Below are 19,979 nucleotides of genomic sequence, written 5' to 3'. Positions count from 1 at the left end.
CTATTAATTCCTTTTGTCATTATATATGTTTTCCAAAAAAAAAAAAAAGCCCTCCTCAGTGAATACAATTATTTTGGATGTGTTAGTAATATTGCAAAAGCAGCCAAAACCATCAGAAGAAGCTGTTCTCTCCTTTGCTAGAATTAACCATGTCTCAAGATAGATGAGCTGCTTATTAAATGAAGGATGCTGTTACGCTGTTAATTCTGGGTAGGTTTGGGTTTTCTTTTTTGGTTGTTTTTTGGGGGGAGGTCCTTTTCCTTTTTAAATCAGACCTCAGCTAAATTGTAAAGAAAGGTAAGACAGTTACCTGAATTATGAAGGTGTACACCAAACCCAAAAATCACTTGCATCTTTGTTTTTAATCAGTGGGTGTTTTCCATGGCTGCTTTGGGAGGAGAATCCAGCATTACTTCTGTTTCATTAGAATAAACACTTATCACATCTTTTAGCATAAATGTGAATTTAATTGTGTGTGCTTGGGTGTGCTAAGATGGCAATTAATGGCCATTTGCAATGCCGTAATTTAAGAAAGTCAAGCTCATTGGTAAAAGGCACCATTTACCTACCTTTGTTTAGATTCACAAGCTAATAGGCCTGTAAGTTGATTGTCAAAGACCTGGAAAGGTGTAATAAGAGAAAGCTGGTATCTTTTCTAAAACATAAAGGGTCTGTACAATCAATCAGGTTTAATTTTTAACACAGGCTAGCAAAGTACGTAACAGTTGGCATAATATTAACTGCGTAACAGCCCGAGTAGCAGTGTTCCCTACGAGTGGACTGTTTCTTTCCTTAACTGTTGGGCGTGACTCTTTCCAGAATTGGTCTTTTCCTAGGGAGGGCTTTTTTGACTTCGAAGGAAAAAGTTAATTTATCTATGTGTCAGCCTAGTAAGAAAAATATCTTATTTGCAGATGTATAGTTATACTAATGCAAGCTTCTGTGGGGTATTATGTCCTTTACAGATGTATTACTTTACCTCTTATATAGAAAAAGTATCTTAAAAAAAAAAAACTGGATAAATATATTCACTGCCCCAGTTTCAAGTGGCATATCATTCTGCATATATCCAGCAAAGATGAAGAAAGCTTTGGGCGATAGTGCTTTATGACATTATGAAATTATGCACTTAAAGAAATGATTGTCCCACTCCCCTTTTGAGGAGGAAGAGCATAACCCTCTGCCCAGCCACAAGAAAAGATCGAAAACGTAAGAGCAAAAGCTGAGAGACTCCAAGGTGCTTGAAAAACAAAGGTGAAAGAAAAAGTTGATCTGCTGGCTGTGAAGCATGTCAGTGCCCTTTCAGGGTAACATTTCAGCTGTCTTTTAGATCATCAGTGCTTGTTGAGTATGATGTTCCCACAAAAGAGAAAACAAATTTAGAAAATCTAGGGTAGAACATTGTAAACACTTAATGCATTGGTCAGCCGCTCAACCACAGATCAATTTAAATTTTGTCTTTTTGGGTTTCTTTTTATTTCAGAAGTTTAGAATATTTAAGCTTATTTCAAGATCAGAGAGAATACATGATTTCTGAAGATTTCAGTGTATAAGAAATTTAACTGTTTAGGGTCATTCTTCTAAAACAAAAAATACAACTTTTTTCTGAACTTGCTTGTTGATATCTCGTCACTTAAAAAAATAAAAATAATCCTAAGTTTGACCATGGCAGAAACAAAATTAAAAATTTTGGTGTTCTTATTCTCCCTGTGTACACAAAGTCTAGTACAGTCAGCATATTTACCACATATTCGGGGGGGAAGGGTTTCCCTATAGAATTCATTGTTCTTTATAAATGGAGCTATCTGAAAGGAAAATTCTCTCCTTTGGCTAGGAAAAAAGGGAGAAATACATCAGCAGAGAAGATTCTGAGTCTGTTGTCTTTGTACTTGCGCACCTGCAGTTCTTTTGTCTTCATTGATTTTTCAGTCTCCAAAATCTAGCAGCCCCTAGATTGTTTCTTGGAGCTCCCACTCCCCTCAGAGAAGCCATTCTGTCCAGCAGGAATCCAGAATAGTTGGTCTGGAAGGCAAATACTTAATCTCCGTGTTATGGACGACAAAATTTCTCTTTGCCTTTTTAAAATAAAGACAGGAAGACACAGCGCTTTGAACTTTATTCACAGAATCATGCCATAGTTTAAGTTGAAAGAGAGCTCTTGGGAGCATCTGGGCCAACCTTGGCCCAGAGCAGAGCCAGCTCAGATTAGATAGCTCAGGGCTTTGTCCAGTTCAATTTTGAGTATCTGCAAGGTCAGAGATTTCACAGCTTCCTTGGGCAACCTGCTCCAGGGCTTCACCCCCTTCCTGCTGGAAAAAAATTTTTTTGTATCTGATCGGCATTTCCCATGCTGCCTGTGCCCATTGCCTCTCATCCTGCCTGCATGCATCTCTGAGAAGAGTCTCGTTCTGACTTCTCTGCACCCTCCTGTTAGGTAGTTGGGACGGCAATAACATCTTCCCTGAGCCTTCTCTTTCTAAGGCTGAGAAAAAGGCAATTCTCAGCCTTTCCTTGTATGCCATGCACTCCAGCCCCCTAATCTTCTTGGTGGCCTTCTGCCACACTTGCTGCAGTACGGCAATGGCTTTCTAGCGCTGGGAAGCCCAAAACTGGACACTCTACTCCAAATGTGTTCTCACAAGGGCCAACTGGGGGGGAGTAATTGCTTCCTTTGACCTGCTGGCTACTCTTGCTAACATAGCCCAGCATGGGATTGATCATCTTTGCTGCAAGGGCACACTGCTTCTATAAAAAATGGACTACAGAGGAAAAGGGATAGCTCAAATACCAGAAGAAAAGGATGTGGACCTCTCAGCCTTTTGCCTATTGATTCAAATCCAGCTGAATCTTATCAAATCTGGTTAGAGGCAACCTCTGTTGGATGACTATTTAGTACCATACACAAAATGAGCAATCAGTTTGAGATTTCCCCACACGCACCATTTCATTACATTCATTATTTATGACAAGGCAGCAGAATCTGAAAGCTGTGTAGATCCTATCAAGGTTGTTATCCCATATGTAGAATATCCTTTCCTTGTTAGTTAATGTGCCCAAATGTGCTACAAAGTAGGAGCAAGAATGTGAATTTATTTCTGTTTTATTTCAGGTATGACCTGGACAATACATTCTCTTCATATCATTCATTTATGTTCCACTCCAGGAAATAACTTAGTTTTAAAGTCTTGCTATTTCTTAAGCAGTGAGATGGAACACACAAACATACTGTTTTGATTTTATGGTGGGTTAGGAGGAGTCAGTGTACAGAAAAGTACATTTGTAACTTAAAGCATGCTTCTGTTTCCACATTTAGGGCCAGAGCCATGAAGGGACTATGTATAGTTACATGGTCATCACCCCAAAACTACTTTGGTATTTTATGCAGTGGCTTTTAACACCAGAGATGGAAACAGTCCAGAGATCAGGGTCTTGAACTCAGATCTTTTCACAGATAAGAGCCAACTTAAAACCGAGGAGCTCATATAAAACTCCAGTGGGCCAGGGCATCACAAGAGGCAATTTTCAAGGTGCAGTCAGTGGCTCGTTACCATTTATTTGCAGGGCATATCTAGGACGCACAGGTGCAGAGGGAGATGCTGGAACCAGCCTTAAATTTAGTGCCCTAAGGAAGGGGTTAGAAGGACTTTCTTTCTCCCCCTCTTAATTTGCTGGTGTGAGATGGCTGAAGCAGGAGCTGATGTGGAAGTGAGGAGGAGGGAGGAGGGAGGGTGGAGAAACAGAGCCCAGTCTCATGCTCCTCCTGTGTGTATGCAAAGCATTCAGCATGAGAAAACCTCAGTGCTTCCCTCCTTTCCATATCTTTCTGTTCTTTCATTCCTTCTGTAACTCTTGATCAAAGCCACCACCCTCCTTCCAGCGAAAGCCTGGGAAATGAAATGAAAATAAATTAATTTCAGGTCGAATGGGTGAGGCTGAACTCACTGCAGGATAGCAGAGCAGGCTGAATGGAGTGAGACTTGATGTACTCTGCTGTCACTGTCCTGCCATCTTTTTCCCAGCCCATGAATATTTTGTTGTTGCTCTTGCTTTTTCCTCAAATTCAAGGAAGAGCTTTTAGGCATAAAAAATTGGGGTTCTGAGCCTATGTCCCAGGCAAAACTGCCAAGCCTGGACAATTTCTGACTATACTGAGGGAAAACAGAAGATGCTGAGTAAAAGCAGTCTTGATATGTTGGGAGGAGTCACTTCCCATCCGAGTTTTATCTTGGCTGTGCTATTGCAAGATTGTCCTTTAAGCTGAATTTAAATACTGAGATCCCCTCTGTGATCTTCCAGATTTCTGGCACCTTTAGGAAGAATAGCAGTAGAGCTTTAGCATCAATGGTCTGAACAACAGCTAAAAAGATAAAATACAGTATTTCAACATACCTAGTAGTTCAGCCGGAGGAAAGTGTTTCTAAGCAATCTGCAATTTGTCTTGTATTGTGTTTAAATTATTGAATGCCACTTTGAAGAAGGTCGTGTTTTAATGATGGGTGAAGTGTTTGGTGCACAAAATGTTGCCATGTAAGTTGAGACTAAGAGGCCAGATTCTTGTACATAGAAGAAATTAATGAAGGAGCATAATTCAGGTTTACAGAGTAACAAATAGAAGCAGTCCATTTTCCTTTTCTGTTTATCAGCCTCATATATTAGCTGCTTCTATCTAAATGCAATTGAAAAAAAATACATCTAAACTGGATACATGGATTTTTTTTCTTACATACTTAGTTTGTGAAGGTTCATTACAAGAAACTATTGAAGCCCAAAAACTGAGTGTGAAAGTGTACACGTAGTACAACCAATGATATAGCTACGACTTAAATTAGTTGTTTTGCATACAGCAGGGCTACCGAAGCCTGGTTTTCTATGGATTTGTGTGCTATATTTCTTCCATAACTATCCAACTACAAGAACTCAATTCTCACTCCTTTTTTTTCCCCTCTCATTTTACAACCCTGGCTGAGCTAGAAGTAGCATGCAGTCTGGTTAATCCAGACTGGTTTGCCTCTTTCTGCACTCATTTGACTTGGCCAGCTGATTCTGCAGATGAAATATGGTACAGGTAAATTTTTAAGGACTGCAAATTGTTCATGGCATAAGATGATCTCTAACTAAAAAGTTGAGGAAGGAGGTTGCCTTGTGGGCAGGTTATGGTATTTTTCATTTTGAGGTTCCTTGCACTTTGCTTGGAAACATGTAGTAGTTTCCAGTCTGATTTTTGTATAGTGATTTCACTGTGTATAGTTTGAAATGAGCTTTGCAATTGTTTTGGCTTTGAGGCACTGTATGTGTCTTAAGTGCTGCCACATCACCAGCTTGTAAATGGAGTGTGTCCCTGCATTAGTTTCTGAATTCTCCCCCTTTGAAGATTTTAGTGTACTCTTAGTACATATATGCAACCATGTATGCTTAGACTAAGCTTTTCTGATCTTTGACCAGTCTGAAGATTTTTTTTATAGGCCATGTTCTGTTTTTTTACATCTCAATAGATACTTACATGAATATTACCATGCATGCTAAATCTTTTTACTGAGCTTCAATGAATGAGCAGAGTTCACTTCAAGATGCATGGGTTCTACAGTTCCACAAAACTTTGACTCAAGGAGGAGGAAGAAACACCTTTTCACGCTGCTAGCATACCTCATCTCACCTATCTTCACCTTTGCTATACAGCTGTGCTTACATGGCCGATTCCCATTCTTTAGATGATGTGTTGAATTAGCTGTGCCATGCATTTATGCCTTGGGATAAATTCTTTTCCAAAGCGCAGTGCAGGAAGATTCTAACTGGAGTGGAGAATAAAATTTTTATGAATTGGGACTTGAACACTCAAGTACGGTAATATGCTTTCAACTAATTTCATCCTTAAATACAGATAATGAATCCACTTCAGCTTGTATTCAGATAAGAAATGTCAATCATTCTGTATAAACATAAGAATCTACATAAAATGGATGACTTGTACAATTTTATCATGGCTCAGATATTTTTGACATGACTTAAACTAGATAGTTAAGGTTATACTGATATACTTGTGATTTGGGACAAGTTGTGCTGTGTATTGCAGGAAAATGCAACTGATAAAACACTGTATAATTACTTACTTTAGATATCTGCGTTCAAAAAAAAGCCCGTATTTTAAAAGCTGACACAGTCATGAAACCCAACTATGAAAGCCAGGTAGGACACATTAAAGATCATGAAATGCTCTCAGGCTTCAGGGATGATCAGATCCCCAAAATAGACCTGGCCTTGGTTCCCAGGCTCTGGCTGGAGGTGGTCTGGGGACACCTGTATTTTTCGGCAAACAGACATTATTGTGTTTCATGAGAGTATCGTGATGCTGTTCAGCAAAAAAATAATAATAATAATAAATATGATTATTGTTTGGAGCTTTGACTAAATTGAGGTATTGGAAAAAATACGTGTTTTCTTTGGCATTTTGGTTTATTTGTATTGTTTCATAGGAAATTTAACCTCTTATTTACCCACGTTTTTTATTGTGCTAAATCTTTCCAGTAACTTGCCATGAAATGTCTGTTATTCTATGGAAATATTTTCTTTCTCACATGATGCATCACTGAACCATTCTCAAATTCCCTGTCCTTACTGCAAGGCTGAATTTGCATGGATGTAGCTGAGTAGGATAAAGTTTAACAGGTTGCACTTTACTGACAAAATTTGCTTTTGTCCACTGTAACAAATGCAATCAGGTGGTATATAAATAGAAATCTGTATTTTAAAAAGACAGAGTTGAATGCATGTCATTCTTTGCCTGTTTCCAAAAGTGTGGAATTTAATATGTGTCTGTAAAACCGAGGTTTTGCCTGCAGAAAACAAGACAGCAAGCGAGGGGTTAGTGTGCCAGGTCTGTGTTCTGCCCAGAAGCCCTCAGATAATGGCTTAGGTGAGAAATGCCCAGATACCTAAATGCGTTTTTGTTTTTTTGTGGGTTTTTCCCCCCTTCGTAGTGGGTCCTTGGGAGGGCCAGCATCTTTCAGGTGCTGCAGTAATGGGCAGTGCAGTTTCAATTAGCTGCAGCTCTACGTTGCAGGGAGCCCAAATAGCGTGGCCGCATATTTGAGAATATTGGGGAGCTTTCCCTTTTTCTCTGATTATCGCCTTTACCTCGAGGAAAAGGTAGTGCGAGTGCCATAATCTCAGAAATGACCGTGTGCCGCTATTGTCACAGCTGATTTTATTATGCGTGTGTTTTCCAACAGTTGCAAGAAGCAATCAAGGCTGGCAAAGGTGTGACTTCTGCGATTGACCAGTGCCGTTTCCATGGAAACCGAGCGCTGGCGGCCCTGGAGAGCTTCCCTCCCTCGGAGGCCCGATCCGCTTTAGCGAACATCGTGTATGCCGCGACCAGATTTTCCTGACGCGGGCTTCGCGAGGGAGCCGCCACTCGTCGCGGGAATGGTGGAGAAAGCACCCCGTTTACTGCAGCGTGCGAAATCCAGCCCCCTCGCTCCCACCTACGCCTCGCCGCGGGGACACGTGCCCCTTCTGGAAGCGCCGCCATCAAAATTAGCAGGGGGGGAAGAAAGGGGAAAAAAAAAGGTCAAGCCGTTTTCACTTGTCACGCCAGAAGCACACTTGAGGCCGCACTGGTAGAAATAATTAATGAGCCTCGCTGCTGTGCCCTCAGCAAATGGCCAGGAAATAAGCCCGTATTGATCAGGCGCGGGCAGGGATGGCGCCAGGGCGGAGGCCGGTGGTTTTCCTGCGCGGGCGAGGACTGCAGGGGCTGGCAAGTGCCCCGTGTCCTGGCAAGCGCGAGCAGCCCGGGCCGAGAAATGATGCCCCCCCCACCCCCGCTCCTCCAGCCGAAGGGGCAGTTCAGGGAATTAAGGGGGGGGGTGGGAAAATCCCGTATCTGTCTGCACGCAGCTCCCCATCACTGGTTTTTTTTTTTTTATGTATTCCAATGTAAAATTGCTCTGTGCCTAATGCTTTCGGTAGTTGGGAAGCTTGCTGAGAAAATGTGTCAAGCATAGTAAGTAGGAGCTTTAAAATATTTAATCAAATATTAATTTGGCTCTGTTAAGAGAAGCGACTGCCGGGTTTTTTATACCGCGTGTATAAAATACGTTTTGCTCTGGGTCGGAGAATGAGATTTTTCAGCTCTTTGGGGGGAGGGAATATCCTTCCCTCAGATCAAGCAGTTTGTATCAACACAACCTCACACGAAATAACTCCCTAGATTTGTGACACTTATTTTCATTTAAGCCAAATAAATGTTAATTTGAAAGGCTTGACATCAGCCTTTGGCAGCCAGGAGCAAGGCATACTCTTCTGTGAGCACAGTCTCTCACCGTTCTGAATAAAATGCGTAATACTGGAGCAGTTTTTAACCTTAGCGTGTTGAATTTTAAAGCCCCAATCACAGAGAGCCTGTAAGGTGTATGAGAAGCCCACAATTTGACACTGTCTCTATTTTGGTCATAGGAGATGATTTTTGTGGTTTGCATGCGTGCAATCTGAGCCCGTCGTTGACAAGAAGGCTGAGTTTACATAAATGATCTAGATTGAGACTCAGCTACCTTTCTTCCTTCTGTGGTGTAATTACAGCCCAATCTGGAGACAGCTAGCACAGCAAACAGATTTCATTACAGCGTTCGCTCAAACACTAAGTGGAGTTATTTCTGTTAAATTCTCTGCTGCCTCCTTCTCCTCCTGCAACTCCTTCCCCCTCAGGCCAGCGTGTTGCATTCCGCTGAATGGAAAATATAAATAAAAACTGGGTCCTCCAAAAATATACTGTATAATATATACTGTATAATGTACATACTATACTGTGTAATATATGTCTATATTATACAATATATTATATGTGTAGTAAGTACCCTTGAGATGCAACCTTTGCATGGGAGCAGGGTCCAGCACTCAGGTCTTGCTTTGCTTTGGAGAGTGGCTGCAACACCAGACTGCAGCGTGCTCGCACGCTTCTCTCCGTGGCATATTCTCTCTTCCCGAGAGCCTGGCGCTGCTGCCAGGGTTAGCGCTCTTGCTGCAGTAGGAAGGCTGGAGACAGGGAAGAACTGAGAAGCGTGGGTTAGCCCAGAGGCAGCTGCGCTAGCAGAACTTCAGGGAACTTCCCAGGTGAAAATGTGGCGGGGGTTGATAGAGTAAATAGCATGCCTGAATGTAAATACCTAAATTCAAGCCAAGTTATATTTCAGACAGCTTTTTTTGGATCTTGTTTTCACACGTTCCGTTTACTAGGAGCCTTACGTTGTCTTTATCTTGTATCTACACTGAAGTGCTTCATAATGCTTTAGGACTGCAAGAAGCTTGGATCTGCTGGAGATGTTCTGAGCCATCTCACCTGAGTTATGTGAAAGAAATAGCAAACATTGCAAAACTGTGTATCCCTGGTTTATTTTTTCATGAAAGTACAATTTTTCTATTTGTACTTTTTACTAATAAAGGCAAATCAGCAAAAATAAATAATGGTAATTCTTTGTTTTTATCAGCTCAAAGTTTTGATCTCTCTTTATAGTATTATTTAAGCTGGATCAAAAAAAAAAAAAAAAAAAAGAAAGAAAAAAGAAAGAAGGGAATTGTCCTGTACTGATATTGTTAAGTAACTTGATATATAAGATATTTGCCAGAAATTCCTGAGAAATAAATTTGGCATCTTAGTTCCTCCACATAAAATATAAACAAAGTATTACATTTCTCTGTCAAACTCAGGGTGAATTAATCACTGCTGGGTACTAATATACTCCCTACACCATATACACATTCTGAGCAGTGGAAGACTAGGGTTTTTTAATCTTCTTGATTCCTTCTCTCCACCCACCTCTATAAGGCCTTCAGTCTGAGGAGTGGCTGAGGAAGGAATGAATGCACACTTCAGTCATCCAAATGGTGTGGGTTTTTCAGCTGCCTGAGAGAAGCAGGCTCTTGCTAGAGATTGAGGGGGAGCAAGAGCCTGTCCCAGGTGCTCTGAGTTGGCCTCTGGAGGAACCATCCCCTTTCCCGGGGAACCTGGACTCCCTGTCTAAGCACCTGAAGTTGATGCTCTGAATGCCAACATTGCAGAGCTTCTGTTTCAAACCAAGCAATTAAATAAATTATTAATTAAATAAAGCAGTTTTGTTTGTGGCAGAAGAAAAGTGTCTAGTGTAGACACTGTATAACAAAGAAAGAAATGATCATTCATGTGTTTGGATTCCAGAAAAAGAGGAGAGAACCATCTTCATGGTCTTCTGCTATTTTTCATTTTCTAAATTTTGTAATGGCCAAAAACTGTAAGAATGTACATGAATTAAAGGGGCTTGGGGGGGCTGGGTTTGTTTCTGAGGAAAGCTAAGGACACCAACCCTGTCTATACCTTGCATTTCAGAGGGGCTTTGGCATGGAAAACCACGCCTAATGTTTATGTCTCCTTTTCCTTATTGCCACCAATACTTCAGAAGACCAATGTCTCTTGACGAAAGGTACCTATAAGCTGCTTCTCTGAACTTTTTAATCCCAGGTATTATATTGCTGGACCATTCTACAGATGTGCAAAATACACAGCAAGGCCCCCATTTTCTCGTAAAACTGAAATAAATTCATCTCCTGCAAAAAGCACAGCTGTAATGGTTACAATGGCTGTTCCATAGGTGTGCTATGAAAAGTCAGGCAACTGCTAGACTTGTATTTCCAGCTCTACAACTGTGATAATACTGCATGGGAAGGCTGCAAAGTTTAATTTTTAATGTTTGGAAAATAGTACAAGGTACATAGAAGGATAGAAATGTTGGCTGGAAGGGAGCGCTAAAGGTCATCTAGGCGAATCTCCCATTTGCACTGGCCTGTTGCCAGCACCAAGTTGGGTCTTGAAAGCCTCCAAGGATGGTATGTCCCCGGGCTCCCCACGCAGTCTGTCCCAGTGCTGCACCACCTTCCTCCTGACAGCCTTTCCCTGACATCCATTGTGGACTTCCCTCGCTGCAGCGAGAACGGCCCCAGCAACCTTGGCCTCTCCTACCAGCCGTGTGTGCTGGACCCGGACAGCCTGGGCAGCCCTCTGCAGACCTGCTCTGGTTTTGCAGTTTCTGTCTTGGGCTGGGAGCCCGAAACAAGCCACTTCAGGAGCAGCCTCGTGGGTGCGGTATAGCGGACAACAGCTCACCCAGACCAGCCAGCCCTGCTTCTCCCAATGTAGCCCAGTACGTGGCTTGCCTTGTTTGCAATTAAGCTTGCACAGTTGGCTCATGTTCAACTTGGCATCCAACTTACTTCACAAAACTTGTTAAAAGATTGAAAAGTTCTTATTAGTTTAATGAAAACATTAAGAAGCATTTTCTGGAGTGGCTGGGGAATGAATGCTTCTTGCCCCCAGCTGGGTTAAAATTGGCAGACTGGACTCCTCAGGGGTAAACCTTGGGGTGAAATCTTTCTACTTTTTTCTTTCTTCTGAGCAGATAGTGTGTATACCTTCATAGATGCAAAAGGCAAAGCTGAGCAACTGTGTCATGCTGCAAATTTATCAAGGCAGTGAGTGGCTTCTGGGTCAGACCGCTAGCTGCCACTGCTCTCTCTCATCAACTAGTGCCATCTCACAGAAAAGTGAGGTATCAACCTTGTTTTATTCTTTGTAGTCTTCAAGGTAGTTTAACCATGCAGTGTCTAATAAAAAATAAAGAGCTAAAGCTTTTCAGTCCCTCAAAGCAGTTCAAAGGAAAGAATATTTCCAGTTCTGAAAGTCACGTGGTCGTACAGTCTCTGCACTAAACTCTCCTATTTGCCTTTCATAAACTAAAATACATTAATTCAGGAATCGGCATTCACATGTTTCGATTTTAGAGCAAACCTGTTTTTCTAAACTTACGAGAAAATAATCAGGCTAAAATTTTGACATCAGGTTGGCGAGTGCTTTTCAAATAACCAGCGAGGCAGAGCGCAGCATTTGCTGCAAGTTGCGAAATGGAGAAGAGGGTGGCAAACAACTTGGCAATCGATAGACCAGAGCTTCATGCAATCACCTTTGTCCTTATCTGCAGGCACCCACAACCGTGCCAGACTCTGCCCACGGCTCCCTCCCGTTGCTTCCACATCCGCTCCGGCCTGCGCGAGCCACAGGAGTGCTCGGGCTCCCCCGTGTGTAGAAGAGCCGTTCTCCAAAATGCTTGAAGCTGACTTTTATTCCTTCCCCCCTTCAAAATGCTTTTTGTCAGCATTCAGCTCTTGAGAATTTTCTCCAAAACAGAAAAAGCAATGTGATGCCTTCCTTACTAAATTCTGAAGCAATAGTATAAAGTGGGGTGCAGCTGGTTTCCCGTGATGAAACTGTTTGTCTGCCTGCAGTAGAAATGGATTATATCACATGAGATTGTTTCTCTTAGTTAATAGTCACAGACAGCAATAATTAAAAGTTTTTCGCAGATTTACCTGTTTTTAAAGAAATCTTTTGTTTTTAAAATTCGGTTTGAGGGCTATCAATTTGATCATCTCAATTTAATTTTTTTTAGGACAACTGCAATTTTGCAACAGTGATATTATAACAAGTCTTGCTTTAAAAATATCTTCTTTAGCCTGTTCTACTTTGCCTTCCTCCCTTCACCCCTTCCCCCAAATAGTTAAGGACTTAATAGTGCTAAAAAGCGTTATTGTTAGAACAAAGGTCAGAATTTTCAGTTTAAAAATTGTACATAAAAGTGAGTATTTTTACTCACTTGCCTGCAGTATCTTAAAACAAGACTTTTTTATGCCTCTGACGTTTACAGCAAATGATTTGCATCAACTGCTGTATTCAAATTTTAGCAGTTATTAAATGTTGTCAAATTATAAAAATGAAATGTTATGTAGAAGTAATTAGGAAAAATCTGAAACAATTACTGATAGATTAGATTACTTTTTTCCCCTCAGAAAAACATAAACACTCATTTTAAAGAGCTTTACTCTCTGGATGTGAGGGTGAGGCTATATGTGATTGGCTTCTGCAAAGCAGAACATGATTAGGAAATGAAGCATTTTTCCCTCTTGGCTAGTTTTGATGAAAGCTTTCCAACTTGCACATTGTGTCTGAACATTTCTTCATTCATAGCATGTGCCCATCATAAACTGTTTTCTGTTTGCAGCATTTCAGCTGTACTATTTATAACCTAGTTGAACAATGCTAACTAGAGGCAGTAAAAGGTGTGTATTTCATATGCAAATCACTAGCAATAATTTTGTACAATTACACTTAGTTGCTTGCATCATTATGTTCAGCACCAACATAAAAAATGGGTTTAGCAGGAGAACATTACAGAAAAAATGTCTTCCTTAGTAAGACTTCCCTTTAATGAGGCAATTTTTTGTTGTTTTTGTCAACTTATGGAAGTTAATGTGTTAACGTTTTATATCAATGTACAGAAATTATGACTATCCCTACCTCTGCTCATATGCTGTATCTTCACAAGTTGTAGACGGCTTGTATATGTACATACACTATGATAAGATAGCTTATCTTTGCAGGGAGATAAACAGGGCTTTAAAATCTAGTATTTCTTGAAGACTGCTGCTACTAAAAATAGTTACATTACTATGATTGGAAGTATTTTTAAATAGACTTTTTATGAAAAGTAATTGTTTTCTATCACAGTCTATTGTAGTAGTCACCATTAAGCAGGTGTTTTTTCTGTTCTTATTGTAAACCCATGTTTCCACAGGCTATAATTTTTAGAAAAATCAGTCCGGATTATATTTTCCATTTCAAAGCTAACTTTGTTTTTTGTTGGATAAAATATATTCACTTTTCAAAGATGTGACTCCTCTCAAACTCATTACTGTAGTTTGGATAAAGCATCTAGCTCCTCCTTAGAGCAAACTCAGAGAGAATGGCTCGTGTCCACAGCATAAGAAGAGCTTTCCAGTAGTAGTAGTGAGGGTAAAGAAAGAAAAGGCAAAATCATTAGCTACTTCTAAGACAGCGACCTGTTTGTGAAAGGAATTTAATAACATGAGATCTGTGATAGAAACAGTTTGGACTCAAAAAAGCTAGAAAGACTATTTCAGGTTCTGAAACAAGAGAATTCCTGCCATGAGGACTCCTACAGTCTGAATACTGCTACTTCTATTTAAAAAAGAAAAGTCTTTACCAGAAAAAAAAAACCTAGTTTTCTATGTTGCTTACCAAAATCAATTTATTTTAATATTGTTGCAAATATTTGAACTTAGATATCTTTATGAGGTATGAAACAATGCAACGGGAGTAAAATATTTTTTCTTTCTATGGTGGGCAGGTTATGGGACAGTGTTCATGTCCACAAGGAACAGCGCACTGTTTGCACTTTACTGGGAGATGTGGACACCTTTGCAAGAAAGGACTTCAGGCTATAGTTACCTGTTTTGTATGTAACACAGGGTTTGGAAAAGCAGACCTTCATGGGATAAATGTTGGGTCATTCACAGTTAGTTATAGTGTAGTATAATATAGTATAGTGTAGATAATACAATGACTGTGCATTAAGTAAACATTACTTTAAAAAAAAATGCAAAGCTGTGAGGTAGCATACAATGGCACAGATCTTGGCTGAACCAATGTATAGTAAAGAGAACTCCAGATTTCATTGCCAAGGGATTAAGAGCAGCTTATGTTGTTTCCAAGACTGAAATTGCTCAGATCTGTCAGTTTTTAACAGTTATGGATGCAACTGATGTATAAGTGAACTGCTGCAGCAGAGAAGGAGATTTGAGATCATTCACTGGGTCAGTCACTCCATTCCCAAAGCTCCTTTACGGTTCTCTTCTACTCCATCTTCCACTGCAGCTTTGACCTGATTTTTATTTTAAGCTTTTATATGAAGTTCTCCTTCCTCTGGTGCTCAACTCACAGATCTGCTGTCTTATCAGTAAGATCTGGTGGTACTTCAGGCTAGAATAGCTTTTTTTATATATATAATGAATGTTCAAATCTCATCAAAAGTTTTTTTTTCCTGTGAGCTAAACTCTGAGTGCAAGATTTGCAACCTACAAACACTTGGAGATGAAGTGGCTTGTTTTTGAAATCCAAAAATGCCACGTCAATTCCCTATTTTGATATTCTTGATGCAGCAAGCAAGACAATTAAGATATTTCTTGCCCCTCTTTGTGAAGTCTAGCTAAATAGCAATTTTGAAAAGTTTCCAACAGCAGCTATCATTGTACCTAAGAACAAGCTGTGGTGTTGTTATAAAATAAGAAAACAGACTATCGTATAACAATTTTGCTTCTGAGAAAAAAAATCAATTATATTAACTGGCACTCTAAACAACTGTCTCCCAACCAGTGTAACATGTTGTTGGCAGACCCTTCCAACACTGCTTGCAGCCATAGGAAGTTACAAAAAATAAATGAAGCTCAGGTGTCTGCCACTGCTCTTCTCTTCAGCCAGGGTTACAGCAATGTATGGATATTGCCCGCAGCGTGCTACTTGTTCAGTATTGTTGCCTTTGGGCCAACAAAGGTTCTAAATATTACTAGGCAATGTGTCCATACGTGTCCTTTCAGTCTGCCTTGTAATGAAAAGTATTTAAGGTATGTGGAGTGGGTTATCATGTGATGCAGTGTTCCCTTATTTGCCATAAAATATTTCTGGTTTTTATAAACTTTGAATTACAGACCACACTTTTTACTGCTGATCAGATAAGTTAATTAGAGAATTTTTTTTTTTTTTAATGGTGTCTTTCAGATTCTCTGAAAGTCCTAAAAATCACTCTGGTTTAAACTGCAGTCCAAGGTGCAGAATTTCAAAACCCGTGTGCTTTCTTTTTCGACAAACCTATTTTGTCTCTTTGAAGCTCGTTTATATCAAATACATGCCTAAATAATTTACGATGAAATCCAAGCTGCCTAATTCAGGTACCTGCCCAATTTTGGCTGACTCCTGCCTTGCCACATGGAGTCAGTGGGAAGAGCTCAGCAGGACACCCGCGTGGGGAGCCAGCCTCCGGGCTTGCCTCTAGAGGGCAATCCAGGCTATTTAAATTAGGTGCTTGCCCCTCCCCAGTGCCGGGACCGGGAGCCAGCCGCAAATGTTAGGCTCTGTCTGCTAGGCAAGGCCAAGGGCAAAGCACACCTCCAGCCTCAGCTTTCAAACCGTACTCACATAAAGAAGATCGTACCCATATTTCAGAAAATAGCTGATGGGCTACCACGTGAGAGGGGACGCCCACCTGCACCCATTGCACGCGCACTGGGCGGCCAGCAAGGCAGGAATCATCAGGACATCCCACAAGCAGGCAGAAGAAAGCCTGGTTATCAGTGGGGGCTTGTCCCCAAAGGACAGGGGACTTGTTTTCCCATGAAGGTCTTAATACAAAACACATGCAAGTTGCAAGGAACCGGGCCTGGATACAAGAGTGCCCTAACCACCAAGCTGCTTCTCCTCTGCTTTCCTTCCAGGCTCTTGCATCTGGCTGCAAGGTGGCCTAGTTTCAAGACATGTGGTGGAGAATGGTGAAAGACGTCCTACTGATGGCATAGCAATGTTTTGTTATGGAATCAAACTGCGAAAATGAGTTGGTGCTGACAGTGCTTTCAACGTCTGTGTTAGTATGTCACCTGCCCCATCTCTGCCTACTGAGTGCTGCAGGGTATTGCAAGAATCCAGATGAAAGGAGCCCAGCTGGTAGTTTTGGGTTGGACTCTTGCTTATGCCAAATGCCTATGGCACCGGAAGCAGAGAGGCCTCTACATTCAGGTTAATTCTCCCGGTCCATGTTGTCGTGCCGTGCAATAACCCTCAGTGTCCTGCGCTGGTGCGGCTCCCAGCTGGGAGCCCGCTGCTACAGGGAGCATGGGCGAGCGGCAGCTCCCTGCCAGCTTCGTGGTTCCTCGGCACCACGAGGGGACTCCCTGGCTGACTGCGTCCTTTGAACTAACACAGCAAGGGCATTCTCTGTGGAGGGGGCGGCCTGGCACCTGACAGTTTCTACGGGTAAACTTTTGAGGAACCTTCATAGTCCACTCTTATTAAACTCTAACTGCAAATGGTGCTTTCAGCTTGCAAGCAGCTCTGAACACATTTTTGTTGATGTCGATGGCTGAAAATCTAGTTTTGGTTTGGTCAAGTGAGAAATGGCCCATTGTTTGCACTCAAGAGCAATCGTGATTTTTTTCCTAAAGAGTTTTCTTGTGGAAGCACCAGAGCCTTCCCTCCCCCTTCCCTCCCTGGTGACCTGGAATTTTCCAGAGATTGTGGTAGTGTCACAGAGTGGCTTTTGAGCCAAAGGCATGAAGGGAAAAAATGAACACTTGAATAAATGACTTGTGTAGCACAAGTTCAAATGGTGAAAAAATTGGGACTTGTCTGGCTGGGAAGCCAATCTAAGCTTGCTACCTGCATTGCCTGGAGACAACTTGGCTTGCTCCCTTTTCAGTGAATGTTGTTATTGCAACAATATGCTCATGCTTCTTTATGCTTAGCTGAGGCCCTTCGGGTCTCCTCCTGGGCTTGGGTCCCTAGTAGCTAGACTGCCTCGGGCCAGCACTATAGAGCAGAAATGAGGTGGAGTTCAAACTGGCAAGTGTTTTCTCAAGGGCTCTGAAACTGAGTTTGGGATTCCACTGGCTTGCTCTTGCCTTATGGTTGCCGTTGCTTAATCCCACTCAGCAAAGCATTCAAGTAAAATCCAGCTGAGATATAGCTCTGCTTAACAGCTGGGCCAGGTGTTAAACCATTATACCCTGTACACCTTCAATTAGCTTTACAATAAAGGGAGAGGGCTCATCATACTATAAACTTAAGTCTTTTTTATAGTGCTAACAGACTCAGAAAAGTTATCTGGAAGTGCTTGTTATCTCTAAAGGCTGAATGAATTGCCAGCTGCGGAACGCTTGTCTTGTTAATAAAATGCATCCTTCATTCAAGTGATTCATCAGAGTAGTTATAGTGCTGGTAGTTCCTGCTTTTAAGAGCTCCTTTAAACAGTTGTCTATTAATAAAAAAAAGAGCAGTTAAGGTTAAAATCAACAAACTATTATCTGTTAGGATTATTCATGGAATATGACCCTGTAAATATACCAACAGCCCTAAGTTCCTGATTTAGAAGAGCCACATTAACTGGAAGAATGAAGTTACAGAAAACTATTTCTAAAGGAAGCACTGAAAATCTGAAATGGTGGATTTTTTTTAATATCCACTGTTTATATTGTTCAGTTCTGAGGAAATAGGAAATACCTAGGAAAGAGTTATTTACGGGGCATTTGATTTTGTTCACAGTGTTATTTCTCAATTGTTTGATTTGCATGTTTTTGTATCTGCTTTGACTAAAAAAAAAGGTAGGTTTATTATAGTGAAATGCAGTTTCAGTGGGTGACGTAAAAGATTTATCTATTAAATTCACAGGAATGCTCAAAGCCGAAGTGTTCTACCCACACATTTAGTTGTTGCTAAACTGCTTCTGCTACTTGACACTTTTATTTAACAGTCCCTTACGCTGGAATTCTGCGAGTTTCATCACCCTTCATGGCAGGATCCATCCTCATCTATTTATTTTTAATAACGTAACACCTTTGGACTTACTCCCTCCTTTCACTCTGGAAAAAAGTGAAACAATTACAGCGCAATTAGGAAGAGAATTTGCTGTGCATGTGTTTTTATTAAAAGGCAAGAGGGATCTATTTAATCAGAATGGCAGCACCAGCTGAGTTCATTGTACAAATAAAACATTTCACAGAAAGTTGTCAAGTTTGGTATGTTGCTAATTTCAGAGTCATTAAATATAGTTAAAGAATACAATTGCCATAACAGGCCAAAGCTTACAATATTGGACTTCTCTCTCCCACATTTCCATTTTTTTTTTTTTAATCTTTGTGAAATGTTTTTCTACAAGCTCTTAGTAGTAAGGACAAGTAAGAACTGCCAAACTAATGTAATGTCTTATGAATTCCTGTGAAACTCAGAAAAAAAAGAGATAAAATCTACAAGGATACTTAATTTAAAAAAATGTGGTCTGTTTTATAAATCATTGCAGCCATCAGCCCCACAAGCGTGAAGCAAAAAGAAATTCTGTAGTTAAAGTGATGAAGGAAAGAACGTAAAATCCTCAAGCTTGGAGGTGAATTAAACAGGACTTACTGAATTCTTATTTTTACAAGTATAGGCTGCAGTCTAAAATGGCACCAAATGCCAGCTTTTCTTACCTGGCAAGAAAAAATATGAAAATACGCTTTAACATTCAATAAAGGAAGGGAGTATGCGCGTGGAGCAGCACCACTTATAACCGTGCCTTGAGCCTGCCACGGCGTTTCCAGGAGCGCCAGCTCACCAGAAAAATCACCTTGCGGGTCACGTCAGCGAATGTGCGTGCATGAGGAGCAACTGCCATAACTAATGAGAGATTCTTCGCACTTCCATCGTGCGCAGCCCAAATAACGACACGAGCGATTACTCGCCGGCATTACGACGCGCGGATTTAGTCAAAAGCTTTGCAGCTCGCTCCCGGCGCCAGGCCGGGCACGGCCACTCCGAAAGGCCACGGCCAGCGAGGGCCGGGAGTGCGGAAGCTGCCGGCGCACCCCTCTGCCAGGGCCCACGGGCACTCGCGGCGGACCCGCGTGGGGCGGCGGGCAGCCGTTTCCCTCGAGTCTCCGCGGGGGGGGCCGGGGGGGCCGTTGGCCTGACGCGCGCCGCCCCCGGCGGGTCCGCGCGGCCACGTGCTCGCCGCTTCCCGTCGCCAGCCATGGCCACGCGGTGGGGGCCGCCCGGCGCGGGCACTTGGCCTCTCCGCCGTCCTCCATCTCCCCCCCCGCCCGGCCGCCGCTCTGCCCCCAGCTCGGGCAGCACAAGCGCCGACGCGCCCCCGCCGCCTCCCCGCGTGGCTGCGCGCGGCCCGCCGCCGGGAGAAGCGCGGGCTGCTCTCGGCACGGCGGCGCGGGGTGCCGCAGTCGCGCGCGGCCCCCCCCCAGCCGGCGGCGGCCCCCGGCCCCGCCAGGCCGGGGACGCGCTTCCACGCAGCGGCTGTCGAGGCAGGGCGCGCCGCGTGCCCGTGGCTCCCGGTGCCGTCCCCGGGCCG

The 19,979-nt window shown here is 42.2% G+C and overlaps 1 protein-coding gene across 5 annotated transcripts in view; it reads left to right on the top strand.

The window, feature by feature from the left end:
• PDSS2 (decaprenyl diphosphate synthase subunit 2) overlaps nt 1-9,465 on the top strand; it is a 125,338-nt gene extending 115,873 nt beyond the window's left edge. For 3 of the 5 annotated variants that reach the window (XM_026119887.2, XM_026119884.2, XM_026119883.2), the window contains one exon: nt 7,227-9,465. In XM_026119887.2, coding sequence (XP_025975672.1) covers nt 7,227-7,385 — 159 coding nt within the window. In that variant the 3' untranslated portion in view covers nt 7,386-9,465. Of the gene's footprint in view, nt 1-6,823; nt 6,911-7,226 lie in introns of all 5 variants that reach the window. The other 2 variants (XM_026119886.2, XM_026119885.2) reach the window with 2 other exon arrangements.
• Nucleotides 9,466-19,979: the final 10,514 nt, after the last annotated feature.

The sequence above is a fragment of the Dromaius novaehollandiae genome, chromosome 3 (assembly GCF_036370855.1).
Source record: "Dromaius novaehollandiae isolate bDroNov1 chromosome 3, bDroNov1.hap1, whole genome shotgun sequence".
NCBI classification, from domain to species: domain Eukaryota; kingdom Metazoa; phylum Chordata; class Aves; order Casuariiformes; family Dromaiidae; genus Dromaius; species Dromaius novaehollandiae.
Note: the sequence above shows the minus strand (reverse complement) of the source record. Positions and strands in the feature narration are given on the sequence as shown.